This window comes from Poeciliopsis prolifica, unplaced genomic scaffold (genome assembly GCF_027474105.1).
Source record: "Poeciliopsis prolifica strain line A6 unplaced genomic scaffold, Auburn_PproV2 SCAFFOLD002, whole genome shotgun sequence".
NCBI classification, from domain to species: domain Eukaryota; kingdom Metazoa; phylum Chordata; class Actinopteri; order Cyprinodontiformes; family Poeciliidae; genus Poeciliopsis; species Poeciliopsis prolifica.
Genome location: NW_026562377.1, coordinates 13,718,152 through 13,731,438, shown reverse-complemented (window position 1 = coordinate 13,731,438; position 13,287 = coordinate 13,718,152). Strand labels below are relative to the sequence as shown.

The 13,287-nt window shown below is 38.3% G+C and overlaps 2 protein-coding genes across 5 annotated transcripts; one reads left to right on the top strand and one right to left on the bottom strand.

Moving 5' to 3' along the window:
- Positions 1–1,901: 1,901 nt before the first annotated feature.
- Positions 1,902–5,768, bottom strand: LOC129372454 (oxygen-dependent coproporphyrinogen-III oxidase, mitochondrial-like). The gene is made up of 7 exons (XM_055049788.1): positions 5,116–5,768; positions 4,252–4,395; positions 4,058–4,168; positions 3,755–3,896; positions 3,162–3,380; positions 2,797–2,901; positions 1,902–2,713 (listed from the first exon to the last, which is right to left on the bottom strand). The coding sequence occupies exons 1-7, from the start codon at positions 5,651–5,653 to the stop codon at positions 2,629–2,631; spliced, it is 1,344 nt and encodes a 447-aa protein (XP_054905763.1). The 5' UTR covers positions 5,654–5,768; the 3' UTR covers positions 1,902–2,628.
- Positions 5,769–6,686: 918 nt separating this feature from the next.
- On the top strand, positions 6,687–12,861 carry ccdc181 (coiled-coil domain containing 181). Of its 4 annotated transcripts, none has more exons than XM_055049767.1 (7): positions 6,687–6,893; positions 7,813–7,917; positions 9,168–10,020; positions 10,159–10,355; positions 10,466–10,612; positions 11,533–11,690; positions 12,206–12,861. In XM_055049767.1, the coding sequence occupies exons 2-7, from the start codon at positions 7,816–7,818 to the stop codon at positions 12,375–12,377; spliced, it is 1,629 nt and encodes a 542-aa protein (XP_054905742.1). In that variant the 5' UTR covers positions 6,687–6,893; positions 7,813–7,815; the 3' UTR covers positions 12,378–12,861. The 4 variants fall into 4 exon arrangements, with proteins under 4 accessions (XP_054905742.1, XP_054905750.1, XP_054905725.1 ...); XM_055049775.1 differs by having other exon boundaries at positions 7,810–7,917; XM_055049750.1 differs by having other exon boundaries at positions 6,687–6,920; positions 12,206–12,860.
- Positions 12,862–13,287: the final 426 nt, after the last annotated feature.

The window sequence follows — 13,287 nt, the reverse complement described above, 5'->3', positions numbered from 1 at the left end:
AAACTAAAATGAAAAGGTAAAAACAGTAATGTGTCAAGACTAATAATACAACATACAGCAGTATGAATATACTTAAATGTGTTGTTTGTGCTTTAAAAGATGTACAGCAGCAATTTATAGAGCATCTATTTTCACCTCTGGATTTTCACCATGTCATACTCTGAATTTAATTTGTTTTAGTTTTTTTTTTGCTATAACCAAACAATTTTCTATCCGGAATTGAAAAAGTATCTATTTTTAATCATTTTTGGACCTACATTTTTGGAATACTTAAATAAACTTGTTTGCTCTCAAGATTGTGACAGACAGACGGATCTAATAGAGATGTGAGTTGTCAGATTTTATCTTAAACTGTGCAAACAGAAATGACTTTAGAAACTCAACGAGAGCGTTGATAGGGGATTCTTAAATTTAACATAATTCAGTCTAATTCCCTCCTCAGTTTAATCAATAAGAAAGTTTCCACACCCTCCTATTCATAAAACCAGTTCTTTTGATCATTCTCCAACTAGATGACTGAAGAGGACAATAAAAAACATTTCCCTACATTGCTCCTTTATACTAAGAGCTACCACTTTTGAGGGGTATGAATTCATTTTAAGGATTTGAATGCAATAATGCATTTTCCACTCACCTTCCTCATTGCAGCTGTTGCTAGTTAAAACTGAGGGACTTGGTTGATCCCTGCTGAATGAACCAGCAACAGATGAAGAAATACTGGGAAAATAATAATGACTGCCAATATAGCTACTGTTGTTTTGCTTTAAATATTTGCTTTATTTCTTTTTATTTGCCTTACTGTTATGTTCTTGTTCTTTTCTCCTGTCGTTGTGACTCTTGAGATTTTGTATATTGGTAAACAATAAAAACATTAAACTTTTTTTTTTTATAAAAACAACCAAATAAGGAGTGTGAGCTACTACCCACCGAAGAGGAGCTGTGCTGTGATAGGGTTTGTGTTAACTGTTTGCCCTTGGATGATATGTAAAATATGACAAACGACAAGCGTTTGGTAACAAAACGAACAACAAAAAGCAAGACGAGGAAGCAGGGAGTGAGTGCAGCATGACAGAATAGGAAAAGGTGTAACAGCGTAACCGGATGATCAAACTAAATTCTCTGGAAAGTAAGATGTTTCAGAATTAAATGGAAACCTCCAGCCTATATGCAAGTTTGGACTTACAAAAATGAGTCAGTGACAGTGAAACGGGATGAGGCAGTAACTGCATGGAGTGTGAATGATAAGGAAAAAAGCAGGAGGTTGACCTCTTAACCTTTAAGCTGTCACTGATATCTTCAAAGCCAAAGCAGCACAAATTGTTGCTGCACAAACGTAGTCGAGCTAATTAACACCCATTTTGTCTGATTTTATCTTTCAAACGATAGCGGCACAAACGAAAATGTTTGCTGCACAAACCAGCACAAAGTTTGACACCAATTTTGTCTGATTTGAAGAAGGTGGAGGGGCAACTTCACTCAGGTCTGACGTACGTTACGTACGTCAGAGGTGCTGAGTTGGCAAGTATACCCTGAAGTTCCTCTTCTGTGAACTTGTGTGAACTGTGAGCTCTTTTGGGTTTCTGAGTACCTCCAGCATCTTGGCCTCCTGGGAACCTTTACCAGGCTCTGTGAAGAGGAACTTCTTCACAGAATCACTATTAAAGTAAACATAACACTCATTTCTTGCATTATGGACCAACATCATCCCAATAAACTCTTGCCAGTTCTGTGTCATATTTGGGTTCAACATTTGGAGGATTTTGCAAATTAATATTTTTATGCTTAATATAATACAATGTCTGTTAGTAAGTTGGCATAAGTTATATTTTGGTGGCAACTCTCTTGAATTGCTTTCTCAATTCTCTACTAGTTAATATTAAAGACACTCAGGACAATCAATGTAATATTTAAATCCTTTAAACAACTCTTTTAAATTATAAATTACGGGGAATTGCACATTACAACAATTAATGCAAGAGGTGAAAAGAAACATTTTTACAAACTGACATTTTTCCACTTCCGGGTAACTCTCAAATGAATCCATGATATAATTTAGTACACCACTTCCTTGCAGTTGTAACTCATTCTTGCTTTTTAGGTTTGATTAATCAAACAAAATTAAATGTTTAGAGCAGATAGAAATATGTCAAAATCTGAGTTAATTGTTCCTGGTACATCAGTGATAAAAGTACACACATTACACATTTGACCTATTCTCTTCCAGGGCTTCAATAAATAAATGAGAAGATTAGAAGACTAATTAAAGTCACTGGAAAATTAAAAAATAAGAGAAAGGATAAAAATTATGCTTCCCATTATGAGTAAAAAATATACATATATGTAGACAGATCTACAAGGAGGTAATCTATGGAGGTAATTTATATGATTATTTCTACCAAGGACAAACAAATAGCACAAAACCCAATTATTAAAAACAACATTATCCTTAAAGCTTTTAAGAAGGCTGTTTTGATAATACATTAAAGAAGGAAATTAACAGTGCAAGCACAGTCCTCAGACAATTGATGACACTTGATTTTTCCTTATAAACACAGGTCTTGTAAAACGGGTAGGTTTTACAAAAATAATACAAAGGCTCTTCTTTCTGTAAACTTTTGACTGCGGCACTCACACCCACTCTTTTGGGTTTCTGAGTACCTCCAGCATCTCGGCCTCCCGGGAACCTTTTCCAGGCTCGTGCATGTACTCCCACCTGGTTGGAAGGAGGAGTCGGTTACCAGACAACGCAGACGGCTGATTACTATTGGACAGAGAGCAGGAGAGCGAATGTGTTACCTGGCTGTGAGGGGGAGGGACATAAGGATACTCTCGATTCTGGAGCCAGGTGTGGCAAGGCCGAACTTTACTCCTCTGTCGTACACCAGGTTAAACTCGACATATCTGCAACACAAACAAAAACAGGCTCTTCATATTACAGGGCTTCTACATCAATCTTTGAATGACTTTTCCAAATTTAACTTTCCAAAGTTCAGGGTGCTTTGCTATAATTTTAAAATATAAAATACGAAACACTTCACAAATTAATTTCTATAATACAATATACTTTGACAAATATTTCTTTTTCAAACACAGCATTGAACTAAATTTACTCATTTTTCCCCAAACCACATCAGCTGTGATATCATTCATTTTCCACTCACCTTCCTCGTCGCAGCTGTTGCCAGTCTTTCTCCTCTTGAGTGAAGGAATCATTAAGATGTTTCCTCACAATGGGAAGATAACAGGGCACCACGGTTCGAGCGCAGCTCTTAACAAAGTTGAACACTTCCTCCTGATTTGGGGAGTCAAGGTCGTCAAAGAAGATTCCTCCGATGCCCCGAGTCTCTCCTCTGTGACGGACGTAGAAGTATCTGTCACACCTGGAGGACACAACAAGTCAACAGGGAAGTTGATTATTTTACAAACTTAAAGTCAGGGATTTATTTGGAAAACAAACATCCACCTGAACAGATACTGTATCATTGTCTTTCATCAATACAACAGAAAACAAAATGTTGAAAATGTTTTCCCACCCTTCCTGTCCACATTAACACTAGTCATTTATGACCTCAGGCATTGCTCAACGGTTTTCTTCTGCATCTTTAGATTTTGGGAGAGACTTCCTCTTATCACCAACCAGCAGTGAGGGTACACCCATTGTAATTCATCCACACAAATTCACTGGAATGAGTCCTAAAAACACACACATAGGCTGATGTGCACAGACACGTCAGAGTCGCTGAAGTAGCTGTACCATTTTTTAAAGTCTGCGTAGTACTTCGGGTGATGTTTGTCACAGGCTTCCTTCAGGGTGTTGTGGAACAGAAAGGCGTCTTCTCTGTCAATGTACACCGGGGTCAGGTCTGTCCCTCCACCAAACCACCACTGCTTGGAGCCTGAGACCAGACCAGACCACACACACACAAACACGCACACACACACACACACACACACACACACACACGCAATAGGGAGAAGGAAACAAAACTCATCATTAATCCACAGAGTCAATCGAGCCACTGACACCAAGACACAGATGCTTTAAAAAGGGACTCACCGTCCTCCTCTTCTATTTCAAAGTATCTGTAATTGAAGTGAACTGTAGGAATGTGAGGGTTCTTGGGGTGGATGACGGAGCTCACACCCATGGCACAAAATGGCAGCTTACCTGAAGCAAAACAGAGCCAAGTTATACTTTAGATAACTGCAGTGAAGGTGTCAAGGGAAAGTATCACTCTAAGCAGAACACACCATCTTTCCCTTTGAGGACTTTCCCTCTGCTTCTCATTTGTTTCGCAGCCTCCTCAGTCAGATACCCGAACACCACCGACACATTAACTCCTGCCTTCTCAAACACTTTTCCATCCTGCATCACACAGCTGATTCCTCCTCCACCTAAAAACAAACAAAATGGTGAAAATTAGTTGTTTTTCTGCATTTATGTTTGGTGATATTGCTTGTGCGTGCTTTCCTCTTTACATTACAAAATGTCCTCAGAGTATTAAAAGGGAAGTATGTGTTTTCAATCCACACTGTGCTATGTTTAGCACAATGTGGCTAAACATAGCAAAGATATATATATATATACTTATATATATCTCAAATATTACTTCATAACTTAATTTAAACACCTAGAAAATACTGCTTTTTCTGAAACTCCACCTTCAGAAAGCCATCACAACATTGCTCTTCTATTAAACCTTTAACAACTTTTTTTCTAGGGTTTCACTGAGAAGTATTTCTTATAATGAGGTTAGCAGATGCGAAGTTTCATCAGGTGTTTGCCAATTGCTTCTGGCTAGTCTGAAGGAGCTGATTGGGTGAGTCTTAGAGGAGGGCTGCTCTGTGAGCCAGAAGCTGGGTAGCTTGGAAACTGCAGCTCTGAGGAGGAGCTTGACCTCGAAGGCGGTGCTAGGTCTGCCCAGGCGTTTTGCATAGCTGAATGGTTGTCATTGGAAACTAAAGGATTTTTTTATACATGCATGAAGGAATCAAGGCAACATTCCAGGTATGTTTCTGATGCAAACAAACATCAATTTTACATACTGTAAGAGCAGTGTTTGTATTTGTATGGGCTGCTTAAAAAGTGTAAACCACTAGCTGTCCCAGTGTTACCTTCCTTCCTTTGCCATTTGTCCACCTTGAATGTCCCTCCGTCCACTTCCTCCAGGGCTTTACAGAACTCAGCCTGAGTCTCCATGATCAGCATCTCCATCTTGGTGCTCATCTCATCCTTCCTCTTCTCCAGTACACTGATGTCGGTCACCGGGACCGACATGAAGCCCCGGCATCTTCGCGCAATGTCCTCCTCTTCTTCCTCCTTCTTCTTTGCCTTCTGGGGGATTGTGGTCGACATCTCTGCCCGTTGGAAGTGATTAGCGTTAGCCAGAAAGCCCACCACCGCTGCGGCGGTAACTGCCGCCGCACCACTAAACACCAGGGCTCCCCTTCTGGTTGTCCCGGCTGCGGACCGACCAGCTGTCCCGTGGGACATGAACCGTAAGTTCAAGCCTCTGGAGAGCCATTCCCTTGCCGGAAGGAAAGTCGCGGATGGGCCACCAGGACCTGCGAGACCCTTTAATCTACAACCCAAGCACCGTTTTGCTTTGGTCTGAGCAGTCTGCTTTACCAATAAAAGAGCGATGGACGCCATTTTCAAGAAAAAAACGCTTAAGTTCTGCTACCTTCAGTGAAGTGACAACAGTAACTGATCAGTGAGTAGGAACAACTCTTCCCTCTGTCATAAGTTGCATGCCTACGTGCTATTAGTCGTGTTTTAAAAACTGTCCAGTAAAGGGGCGGGTGGTTTCTGGGTACTGATAAGGGCTTCCTGGGAAATGTAGTTCTCAAGGAGGGAAGAACAAAGAGTGGAATGTTAAATGACAACTACAAGACCCAGAATGCCGTACGCTAGACACGGCTGTAACGTTCATGGACTTCACATTAACCAGTGTTTTACAAAGTGATCAAAAAGTCCAGCGCTTCCTGTTTCTCGAGTTACTTAAAAAGGAGATCGACATACATTTAATATTTTATGTTTATTGTTTTTTTAATTGCGAATATACTAAACCTTTTATTTAGTAAATGATAAATTCCAAATGATTATCTATCTATCTATCTATCTATCTATCTATCTATCTATCTATCTATCTATCTATCTATCTATCTATCTATCTATCTATCTATCTATCTATCTATCTATCTATCTATCTATCTATCTATCTATCTATCTATCTATCTATCTATCTATCTATCTATCTATCTGGCTGTCTGTCTGTCTGTCTGTCTGTCTGTCTGTCCAATTTTTTATGGAGAGCAGCAGCATATATTTTAGTTGCAATACTAAATACAGTCATATTCAATATTAGCATAGTGGGACTCGTTTTGTCGGATTCTCATCATCAACTTCTACGCATGTTTTATCAAAACTACGGTATCCATGAAGCCCATATTCATGTATTGAGATGTTTTATTGTCCTGGTGGAAGGTTCTAGTCATAAATGTTCTGTTTTCATTAGCTTTAACGGAAATGTATGATTGACAGAAATATAAAAACGTCAGTCTGTAATTAATCTATACAATGTGCTTAATGGAGGTGAAACTGAAGTAATTAAACTTTTTGATACACATCAAGGTATAGAACGACACAAGAATACTAGGCCGTGTTTGTACGCATGCGCTTTGATGAAGCGTGTTGTTGGTTGCCATGACGACACGTCTATTAAAGCTTTTAAGGCTAAAGAGACTCGGGCCAGATTATGATAGCAGGTGTTGCCATACAGACTGCTACGCAGTATGTGGGACAACGAGATGGAGAAATAACAACGAAACAATCCGACATTATAAATTTGTTTCTCTAACTCATCGACGGCAGGTCATTGCGCAGCCTGTTGGTGAGTGGAATAGCTAACCTTCATTTGGTAAGAGTCTCTTTATCTATTTCTGTTTTGCATGATTGCTCTCGCGACTTTTAGTTTTCCTATTTCACTGACCGCCGTCAACCAGAACTATAAAAATAAACCACATTAACGGGGGCATTTTTGTCTTAGCTTGTATTGAGTCCAGTGGTGTAAATTCTTACAATTTACAATACTGCACAAATTAAAATTAAACATATAGCCGTTGTTTTAGCTACGGGATTCGGATTTATTGTTTAAAAAGAAATAAAGTTTGAGTAATTATGCAATACCACCTATTATTCACCAGATGGCGACAAATCACAAACAATTTATTCAGAGTTTGTCTTTATTTTACTGTGATGTCTATTAATAAATTACTTATGGACGTTGCCAAACAGCTATGCGTCGCATTTTAAGTAAATATAATATTAACAACAGTACAATTGTAGTGTTTTTCTTGTTTTACTTATTCAAGCACACACTAGTACAAATAGTTGCACCAACAACTATTTGCCTAGATCACTGAATTTTTAATTACACTTTTCACTCTGTACTTTATATTGGGACTCCAATGTAGTCGAGTTTAAGTGGATAAAACATGTTTCTTAGATATTTGTTTGTATTTTTAGGAGATGCTGATAAAAATCAAATACAAAGTTTAAACCTAATTTAAACTTTGGGTTAAATAAGGTTATATATTTACATAGCAACATAGTGAAGCCAAAATTTATATTTACTATGGACCAGAATGAAAACTTATGAAGTTATTTTCCCTATTACTTTTAAGAAATGTCTTAAAATCCAGTGTGGATCAACTTCATGGTATGGCCATAAACAATTCGCAATATTTGTAAAAATTACTTAAAATCATTGTAAAATTTCTTAATTTGGTCTTTTTGTCTCTCATCAGCAGATCATGACTGAGGCAAATTCATCCAAGTCTCAGGAGGATTATGTAGACGACTTTGAAAAGGAGCTTGACTGGCTAATTAAAGAGGAGGGCCAAAATGAAGAACAGGTAACCGACTGCTTGCTTTTTTTTCTCCTTTTCTGCGAGATAATACATTTTAGTTTGTGGGGTGAATCCATGTTGTGCTGCAAAAGTATTACCTCTTGAGGTTTCAACATATTGTCGCACTGCAGCTGCCACATCATCTGTCTATGTGATAGACCAACCCAAAGTAGTACCTTTTGTGAAGAGGAAGGGAAAGGATTTATGATTTCTCTTTTTTTCACAGTTTTTTTTATGAAAATAAAAAAATAAAAATAATCTGTTTTCAGCCTTTGTGAATCTATTGCTTGGCCAGCAAATTGAGTTGGAAGTGTTTTTTTTTTTTTACATGTGTCTTGCAATTTTGTAGATAGTGAAAATATTATTCAAGTTCTATTTTCAAAAGATCTAAAGCTCACTCAGTTTTGCCTCAGATTTTCAAAACAAATTATGTGAAGACTTTGACTAGACTCTTTTAACACAGCTCCTTCAGAGCTAACATGAACCTCTTTCATTCTCGGATGGTATTGCAAATATAAATACTGCTCTCAAAAACTAAAATGTACACATGTACAAAATACCACATGAATTTAATAATGCAAATATACTGCTCTACATCATACAAATAATATTTCATTAGATTTAATCATACTTTTGACTGTACTGATGTTCACCAATTCTCTCATGTAACAGAGGAAAACAATAAAAATAAGGAATTACATCATCAGTTATATTATGTTATGTTATATTATATTATTTTATATTATATCAAAAAATGAGTCACAATTTTCAATGAAAACAACAAACAATACATAATTTCTCATAATTTTTATGTGACACACTTTTCAAAACTGTATTCATGAAACAAATTTAAACTATCTATTCTCTCTCACTTCATAATTATTATAATCTAAAAGCCATGAAATTTGCGTTGGTGATGACACTAAAGGTATGAATGCGATTGCGTCGAGGCTCTCTATGTTTGGAGTTCCTTTCTCTGTGTCCTGAAAGTGTCACTAACCCACAGAGCGCCTTTAAAGTGTGATGGGTAATAGTGTTAAGTTACACAACCTGGCACATCTCACCGCTTGCATGTGAAACCAATGCTTTTCTCATGCAGTGGAATACTTTCAGTCTGATACTCCCCAATGCATGATTGATGAGCAAACAGACATATCTGCTATCACACTACACATTATCAAAGTCTAAGTGTTGAGCTTGGCCTTTTGTCCACATTACAACCTAAGTAATGAATGTCTGTTTCATCTACTGAACAGGGCTCTGACTATGGGGACATAGACGCAGAAATAGACAAAGAGCTGGAGAAGGAAGAGACTCCAGGAGAAGGAATAGAAAATGAAAACAAAAACCAAAAACCAGAGAATGAAGAAAGGTGGCCGTCTCCTATGGAGCCAGTAGGCTCTGACATAGAGCAGGAGAGTACATCATTAGAGAGTACATCGTTACATACAGAAACACCTTCTCCTGAGATAAATGACCAACCAGATGAAGAACAGATGTACATCTTGGATAAAATCGAGCAGGCCAACAAGGAACTGCAGGAACAGGACACGCCAGATATGAAGAGACAGAAAGGTGTTCATTTTAAAGACACACTGGTGGACCTGGTGGTGCCCCCACTTTTTTCAGATAGCAACTCCGATGACACCGATGAAGAACAGGAGAGAGCCTTGATTGCAAGTGCAGCATCTGTGGTATCAGGGATGTTGTCCAACTTAATCATTGACTCTAGTGGACAAATTAGCACCAAGGACAAAGCCAAGGTTTCAGATGCAGAGTCTGAGGTATCACAGAAGAGGTCCGAGTTATACACCAGTGATACTGAAGGAGAAGTCAGCAACTTCGATGACACCGATGAAGAACAGGAGAGAGCCTTGATTGCAAGTGCAGCATCTGTGGTATCAGGGATGTTGTCCAACTTAATCATTGACTCTAGTGGACAAATTAGCATCAAGGACAAAGCCGAGGTTTCAGATGCAGATTCTGAGGTATCACGGAAGATATCTGAGTTAACATCTTCTCCTTATGACGAAAGCAAGGAATTCAGAAGATTTAGTGGTGAAGGACTCCAGGAAACTAAGGAGAGTAAAGTGCTTGTGGAAAAAGATGGTAAGTTTGACCTTGTTAGTATAAAGGACATGGAGAGCCAGAGTCTCCTCCCTCCAATAGTAAATAATGTAGGTAATGGTACACAGTCATCTGCTCACCTTCAACCCTCCTTTCAACTGGGCACTGATCAACTTCAAGCACCGCGACCTCCAACTAAGCCCAAGGTCAGACCCACTTCGGCCAGCCAAGGCCAGAGAGAGACTCAGATGAGAAACGGCAAGAGGCGAGTGCAGTCTGCGACAGGTACTCCTTCCAAGGCGACTTTTGCTCTCTCTCCACAGCAAAAGGAGCTGTTGCAGAAGACGAAGGAGAGGAAGGAGAGGCTTGCCAGAGAGGTGTGATAATAAAAATAAAAGATAAATTTGTAGATTTTTGCATTGCAGTATTGTAGTTCTGACACTGGTAAACCTTTTTTTTTCACATAGATTGTCGTTCTTCTTGTCAGGCAGAGCAGAGGAAACGTGAGAAAGAGGAGCTCAGGAGACAGGAGAACGAGCAGGCCTTCAAGAGGTGGTTGATAAGGAAAAGAGAACAGATTTTTGAGGAGAGAAAGATTCATCGTGCCAAGGATGTAGAGAGGATGAATGCTAAGGTAGGCAGCACAAAACCTGTCAAATATTAATCCACTACTGAAATATGAAAGAGCCCATCTCCTTCTCTTTATGAAGATCAAAGTCTCCCTCTAACTTTCTCAAATTTTTTAGAGGAAACTGTCTCCCAAGCCTGCAGTTGTTCTCAGTGATAATCTCCAAAAAAGATAACTATGCAGCCTAATGCAGAACTGGAGCTTGCATGTTTGTTTTTGAGATCAAAATATTGAAACAGTTTTTAATCTTAGGGCTTGTAATGATCAACACAACCTCCAGCCTTCAATTAGCTACAATAATTTGGAAAGTGAGAATAGGTGGTTATAGTTACAGTGGCATTTAGAAGTTTTTACGCTAAATATAGTTTGCTAAATGAAGTTTTTGAGCCTAAATGTCAAGCCATCAGCAAGACGCTGGCATAGTACGAACTAAATACTGGAGGACTCTTAGTCATAATCGGAGGACTTCATTTAAATTGTTGGGCTTCATAGCTTGAAGATGGTGTTTATGCACAGTGCATGAGTTTTTGTAGAGTTGTTAATAATCAATGCCAAAACCAATTTTAATGCACATTTCAAAACTTTTGTCAATGTTTTAATCATTTAGATCTAGCCAGGTTTAAACATTTGAAGGAAGTCTTCTTGCTTCATTCCAGCTTCACCGTGCAACATACCCGCAATACTGGCAGTGAAACATGATGCTGAAGGTCACCTCTTACCATTATGTCCCAAAAGCTCAATCGGTGTCTTATTTCATCAACATCTAAACATAAAAATGTTCCCCTGGAGGAAATCAGTGTCTCATACTCAGAAAGAAAATCCTAAAAATGCCGCTTCCTCCTCAAAAATTAGAACGCTGATATAAACTGTCCAACTAAGAAAGAAAAAAAAATTTGAATTATCTCCACTTCTGCCCGTGGTCACAGAGAGACTTCTATGACCCAGAGGAGGCCTACAGGTCATGGATGAAGAAGAAAACGGAGCAGGTGCAGAAAGAGAGACAGATTCTGGAGCTCAGGAAAATGGAGGAGGATTGTAGCTGCCTAATGCACAGCCGCCAGGATTGTGACCATGCCTTCAATCTGTGAGTGTGATCTCCTTACCCGTTTCATTCAAAATCATCAATAGTAGTAACAAACAACAAATAATTAAGCTTTTTACATTATACAGACATCATTGCAGTGTAGTTAAAGGTGATGTTCTTGTGAAGGCTTTGGTTTTTACTTTACTGGAGCCTGTGAGGTACACAGGCATTTAAAATGGAGGCTAATTAGTTTGGGGCATTGCATACTAACAGGGGTGATGAAGTTGTAAAATCCAGTGTATGGGGTGAAAAAAAAATTGGGACTGGAAAAACTTAGGCAGGGAAACAGTAAACTTCCATAATAAGTAGATATAATAGATCTTTGGTGTAAAATATGTTATATTTGTAGCTTTGCTTTCTAAATTTGATGTTAAGAGAAGGGCAAATATTACAAAATAAATTTTACAACCATTTTCTGTAGAGCAGAAAAATACCTGTTAAAAAAGTATTTGTCATCAGACTAACTATCATGTTGAAATAATTTCTTTTAGACAACATTTTCTTGCCTTTTCCAGGTGGCTGAAGCGGAAACATGAGGAGAAGCGAGCAAAGCGGATGTTAGCCTTAGAGCACTCCCGCAGGGTGAGGGTGGAGGTGCGGCGTGCGCGCCGTATGACTGAGCTGATCTATGCTGTCAGTGAAACCAGACCCTTCCAGTTCACGGACGATTCCGCTTACCGCTACTGAGGCAAACAAGCCCCACACACCTTCCTAATCCATGCACAACATCCAGCGCTTATTAAAAATTACAACTGAAATTGATTTTATCATATATATTTGTTCGCAAGGTATGAATGAAATGTTGTGTGTACTCTGCATTATGTTGTATCGTTTCCTGTGCTGTATTACAGTACATTTTGAAAAAACTAAACCTCAGTGACCTCCTTTCATGTAAACAGACCTCAATCAATCATCCAGTAAATTGAGTGCATTGTTTTTATTATGATTCTCATTACATGCCTTTGATCAGAGTGCTTGATTCATTTTATGTAGACCAAGCTAATTCTCATGAATGAAAAACTTTATATACCGATGAATTTTGAAAGATGTAAAAAAAAAAAAAAAGGTTGTTTTACTGTTTTGTGTCTAAGAAAAACTAAACAGTACAATTTTAGCACTTTTTACATTTTGGTTGAATCCAAACTATAATAAACATTTATAGTCAGTAGCTACACAAGTATCTGAAATGGCAATAAAGTCTTAATTCTTAGAAAAGTGATTGTTCAGGCTGATCTTTGGTGCTCTTCAATGCTCTCGGTTCTATTTTTGTACGTCTACATGCTGACTTGGTGCAACGTTGTTATTCTGATTAGTTAATCTGAGCACAGCTGAGAAGATAAATCCTCTTTAAATGTGTTTTCGAAGTTTTTGATTCATGTTAAATTGAATGTTTACAGACGGAGACCAAACAGTTGAAACTTTGATCAAAATGCCTGAATTCGTAGGTAAAATTGTTTTCAGCTCTTCAGACAGAGGTGAAGCCTCTTTTTAATAAGAGGAAGACCTATAGTATAATCAAAGTAAACAATAAGGGATAGAGGACTTTATCTAGATTGAAAATCAATACGGAGAATGCCTTTTTTTGTTTGCTTGTTTT

Bases quoted from the DNA above. Each gene is read 5' to 3' on its own strand.
- ccdc181 (XM_055049767.1), top strand. From the start codon at position 7,816: ATGACTGAGGCAAATTCATCCAAGTCTCAGGAGGATTATGTAGACGAC. The intron at 10,356-10,465 runs GTGTGATAATAA...TCTTCTTGTCAG, and splicing joins AGGAGAGGCTTGCCAGAGAG to GCAGAGCAGAGGAAACGTGA. The intron at 10,613-11,532 runs GTAGGCAGCACA...CCGTGGTCACAG, and splicing joins TAGAGAGGATGAATGCTAAG to AGAGACTTCTATGACCCAGA.
- LOC129372454 (XM_055049788.1), bottom strand. From the start codon at position 5,653: ATGGCGTCCATCGCTCTTTTATTGGTAAAGCAGACTGCTCAGACCAAA. The intron at 2,902-3,161 runs GTGAGTGGAAAA...TTTGTGTTGCAG, and splicing joins CAACAGCTGCGACGAGGAAG to ATATGTCGAGTTTAACCTGG. The intron at 2,714-2,796 runs GTAACACATTCG...CCTTCCAACCAG, and splicing joins TCCCTCCCCCTCACAGCCAG to GTGGGAGTACATGCACGAGC.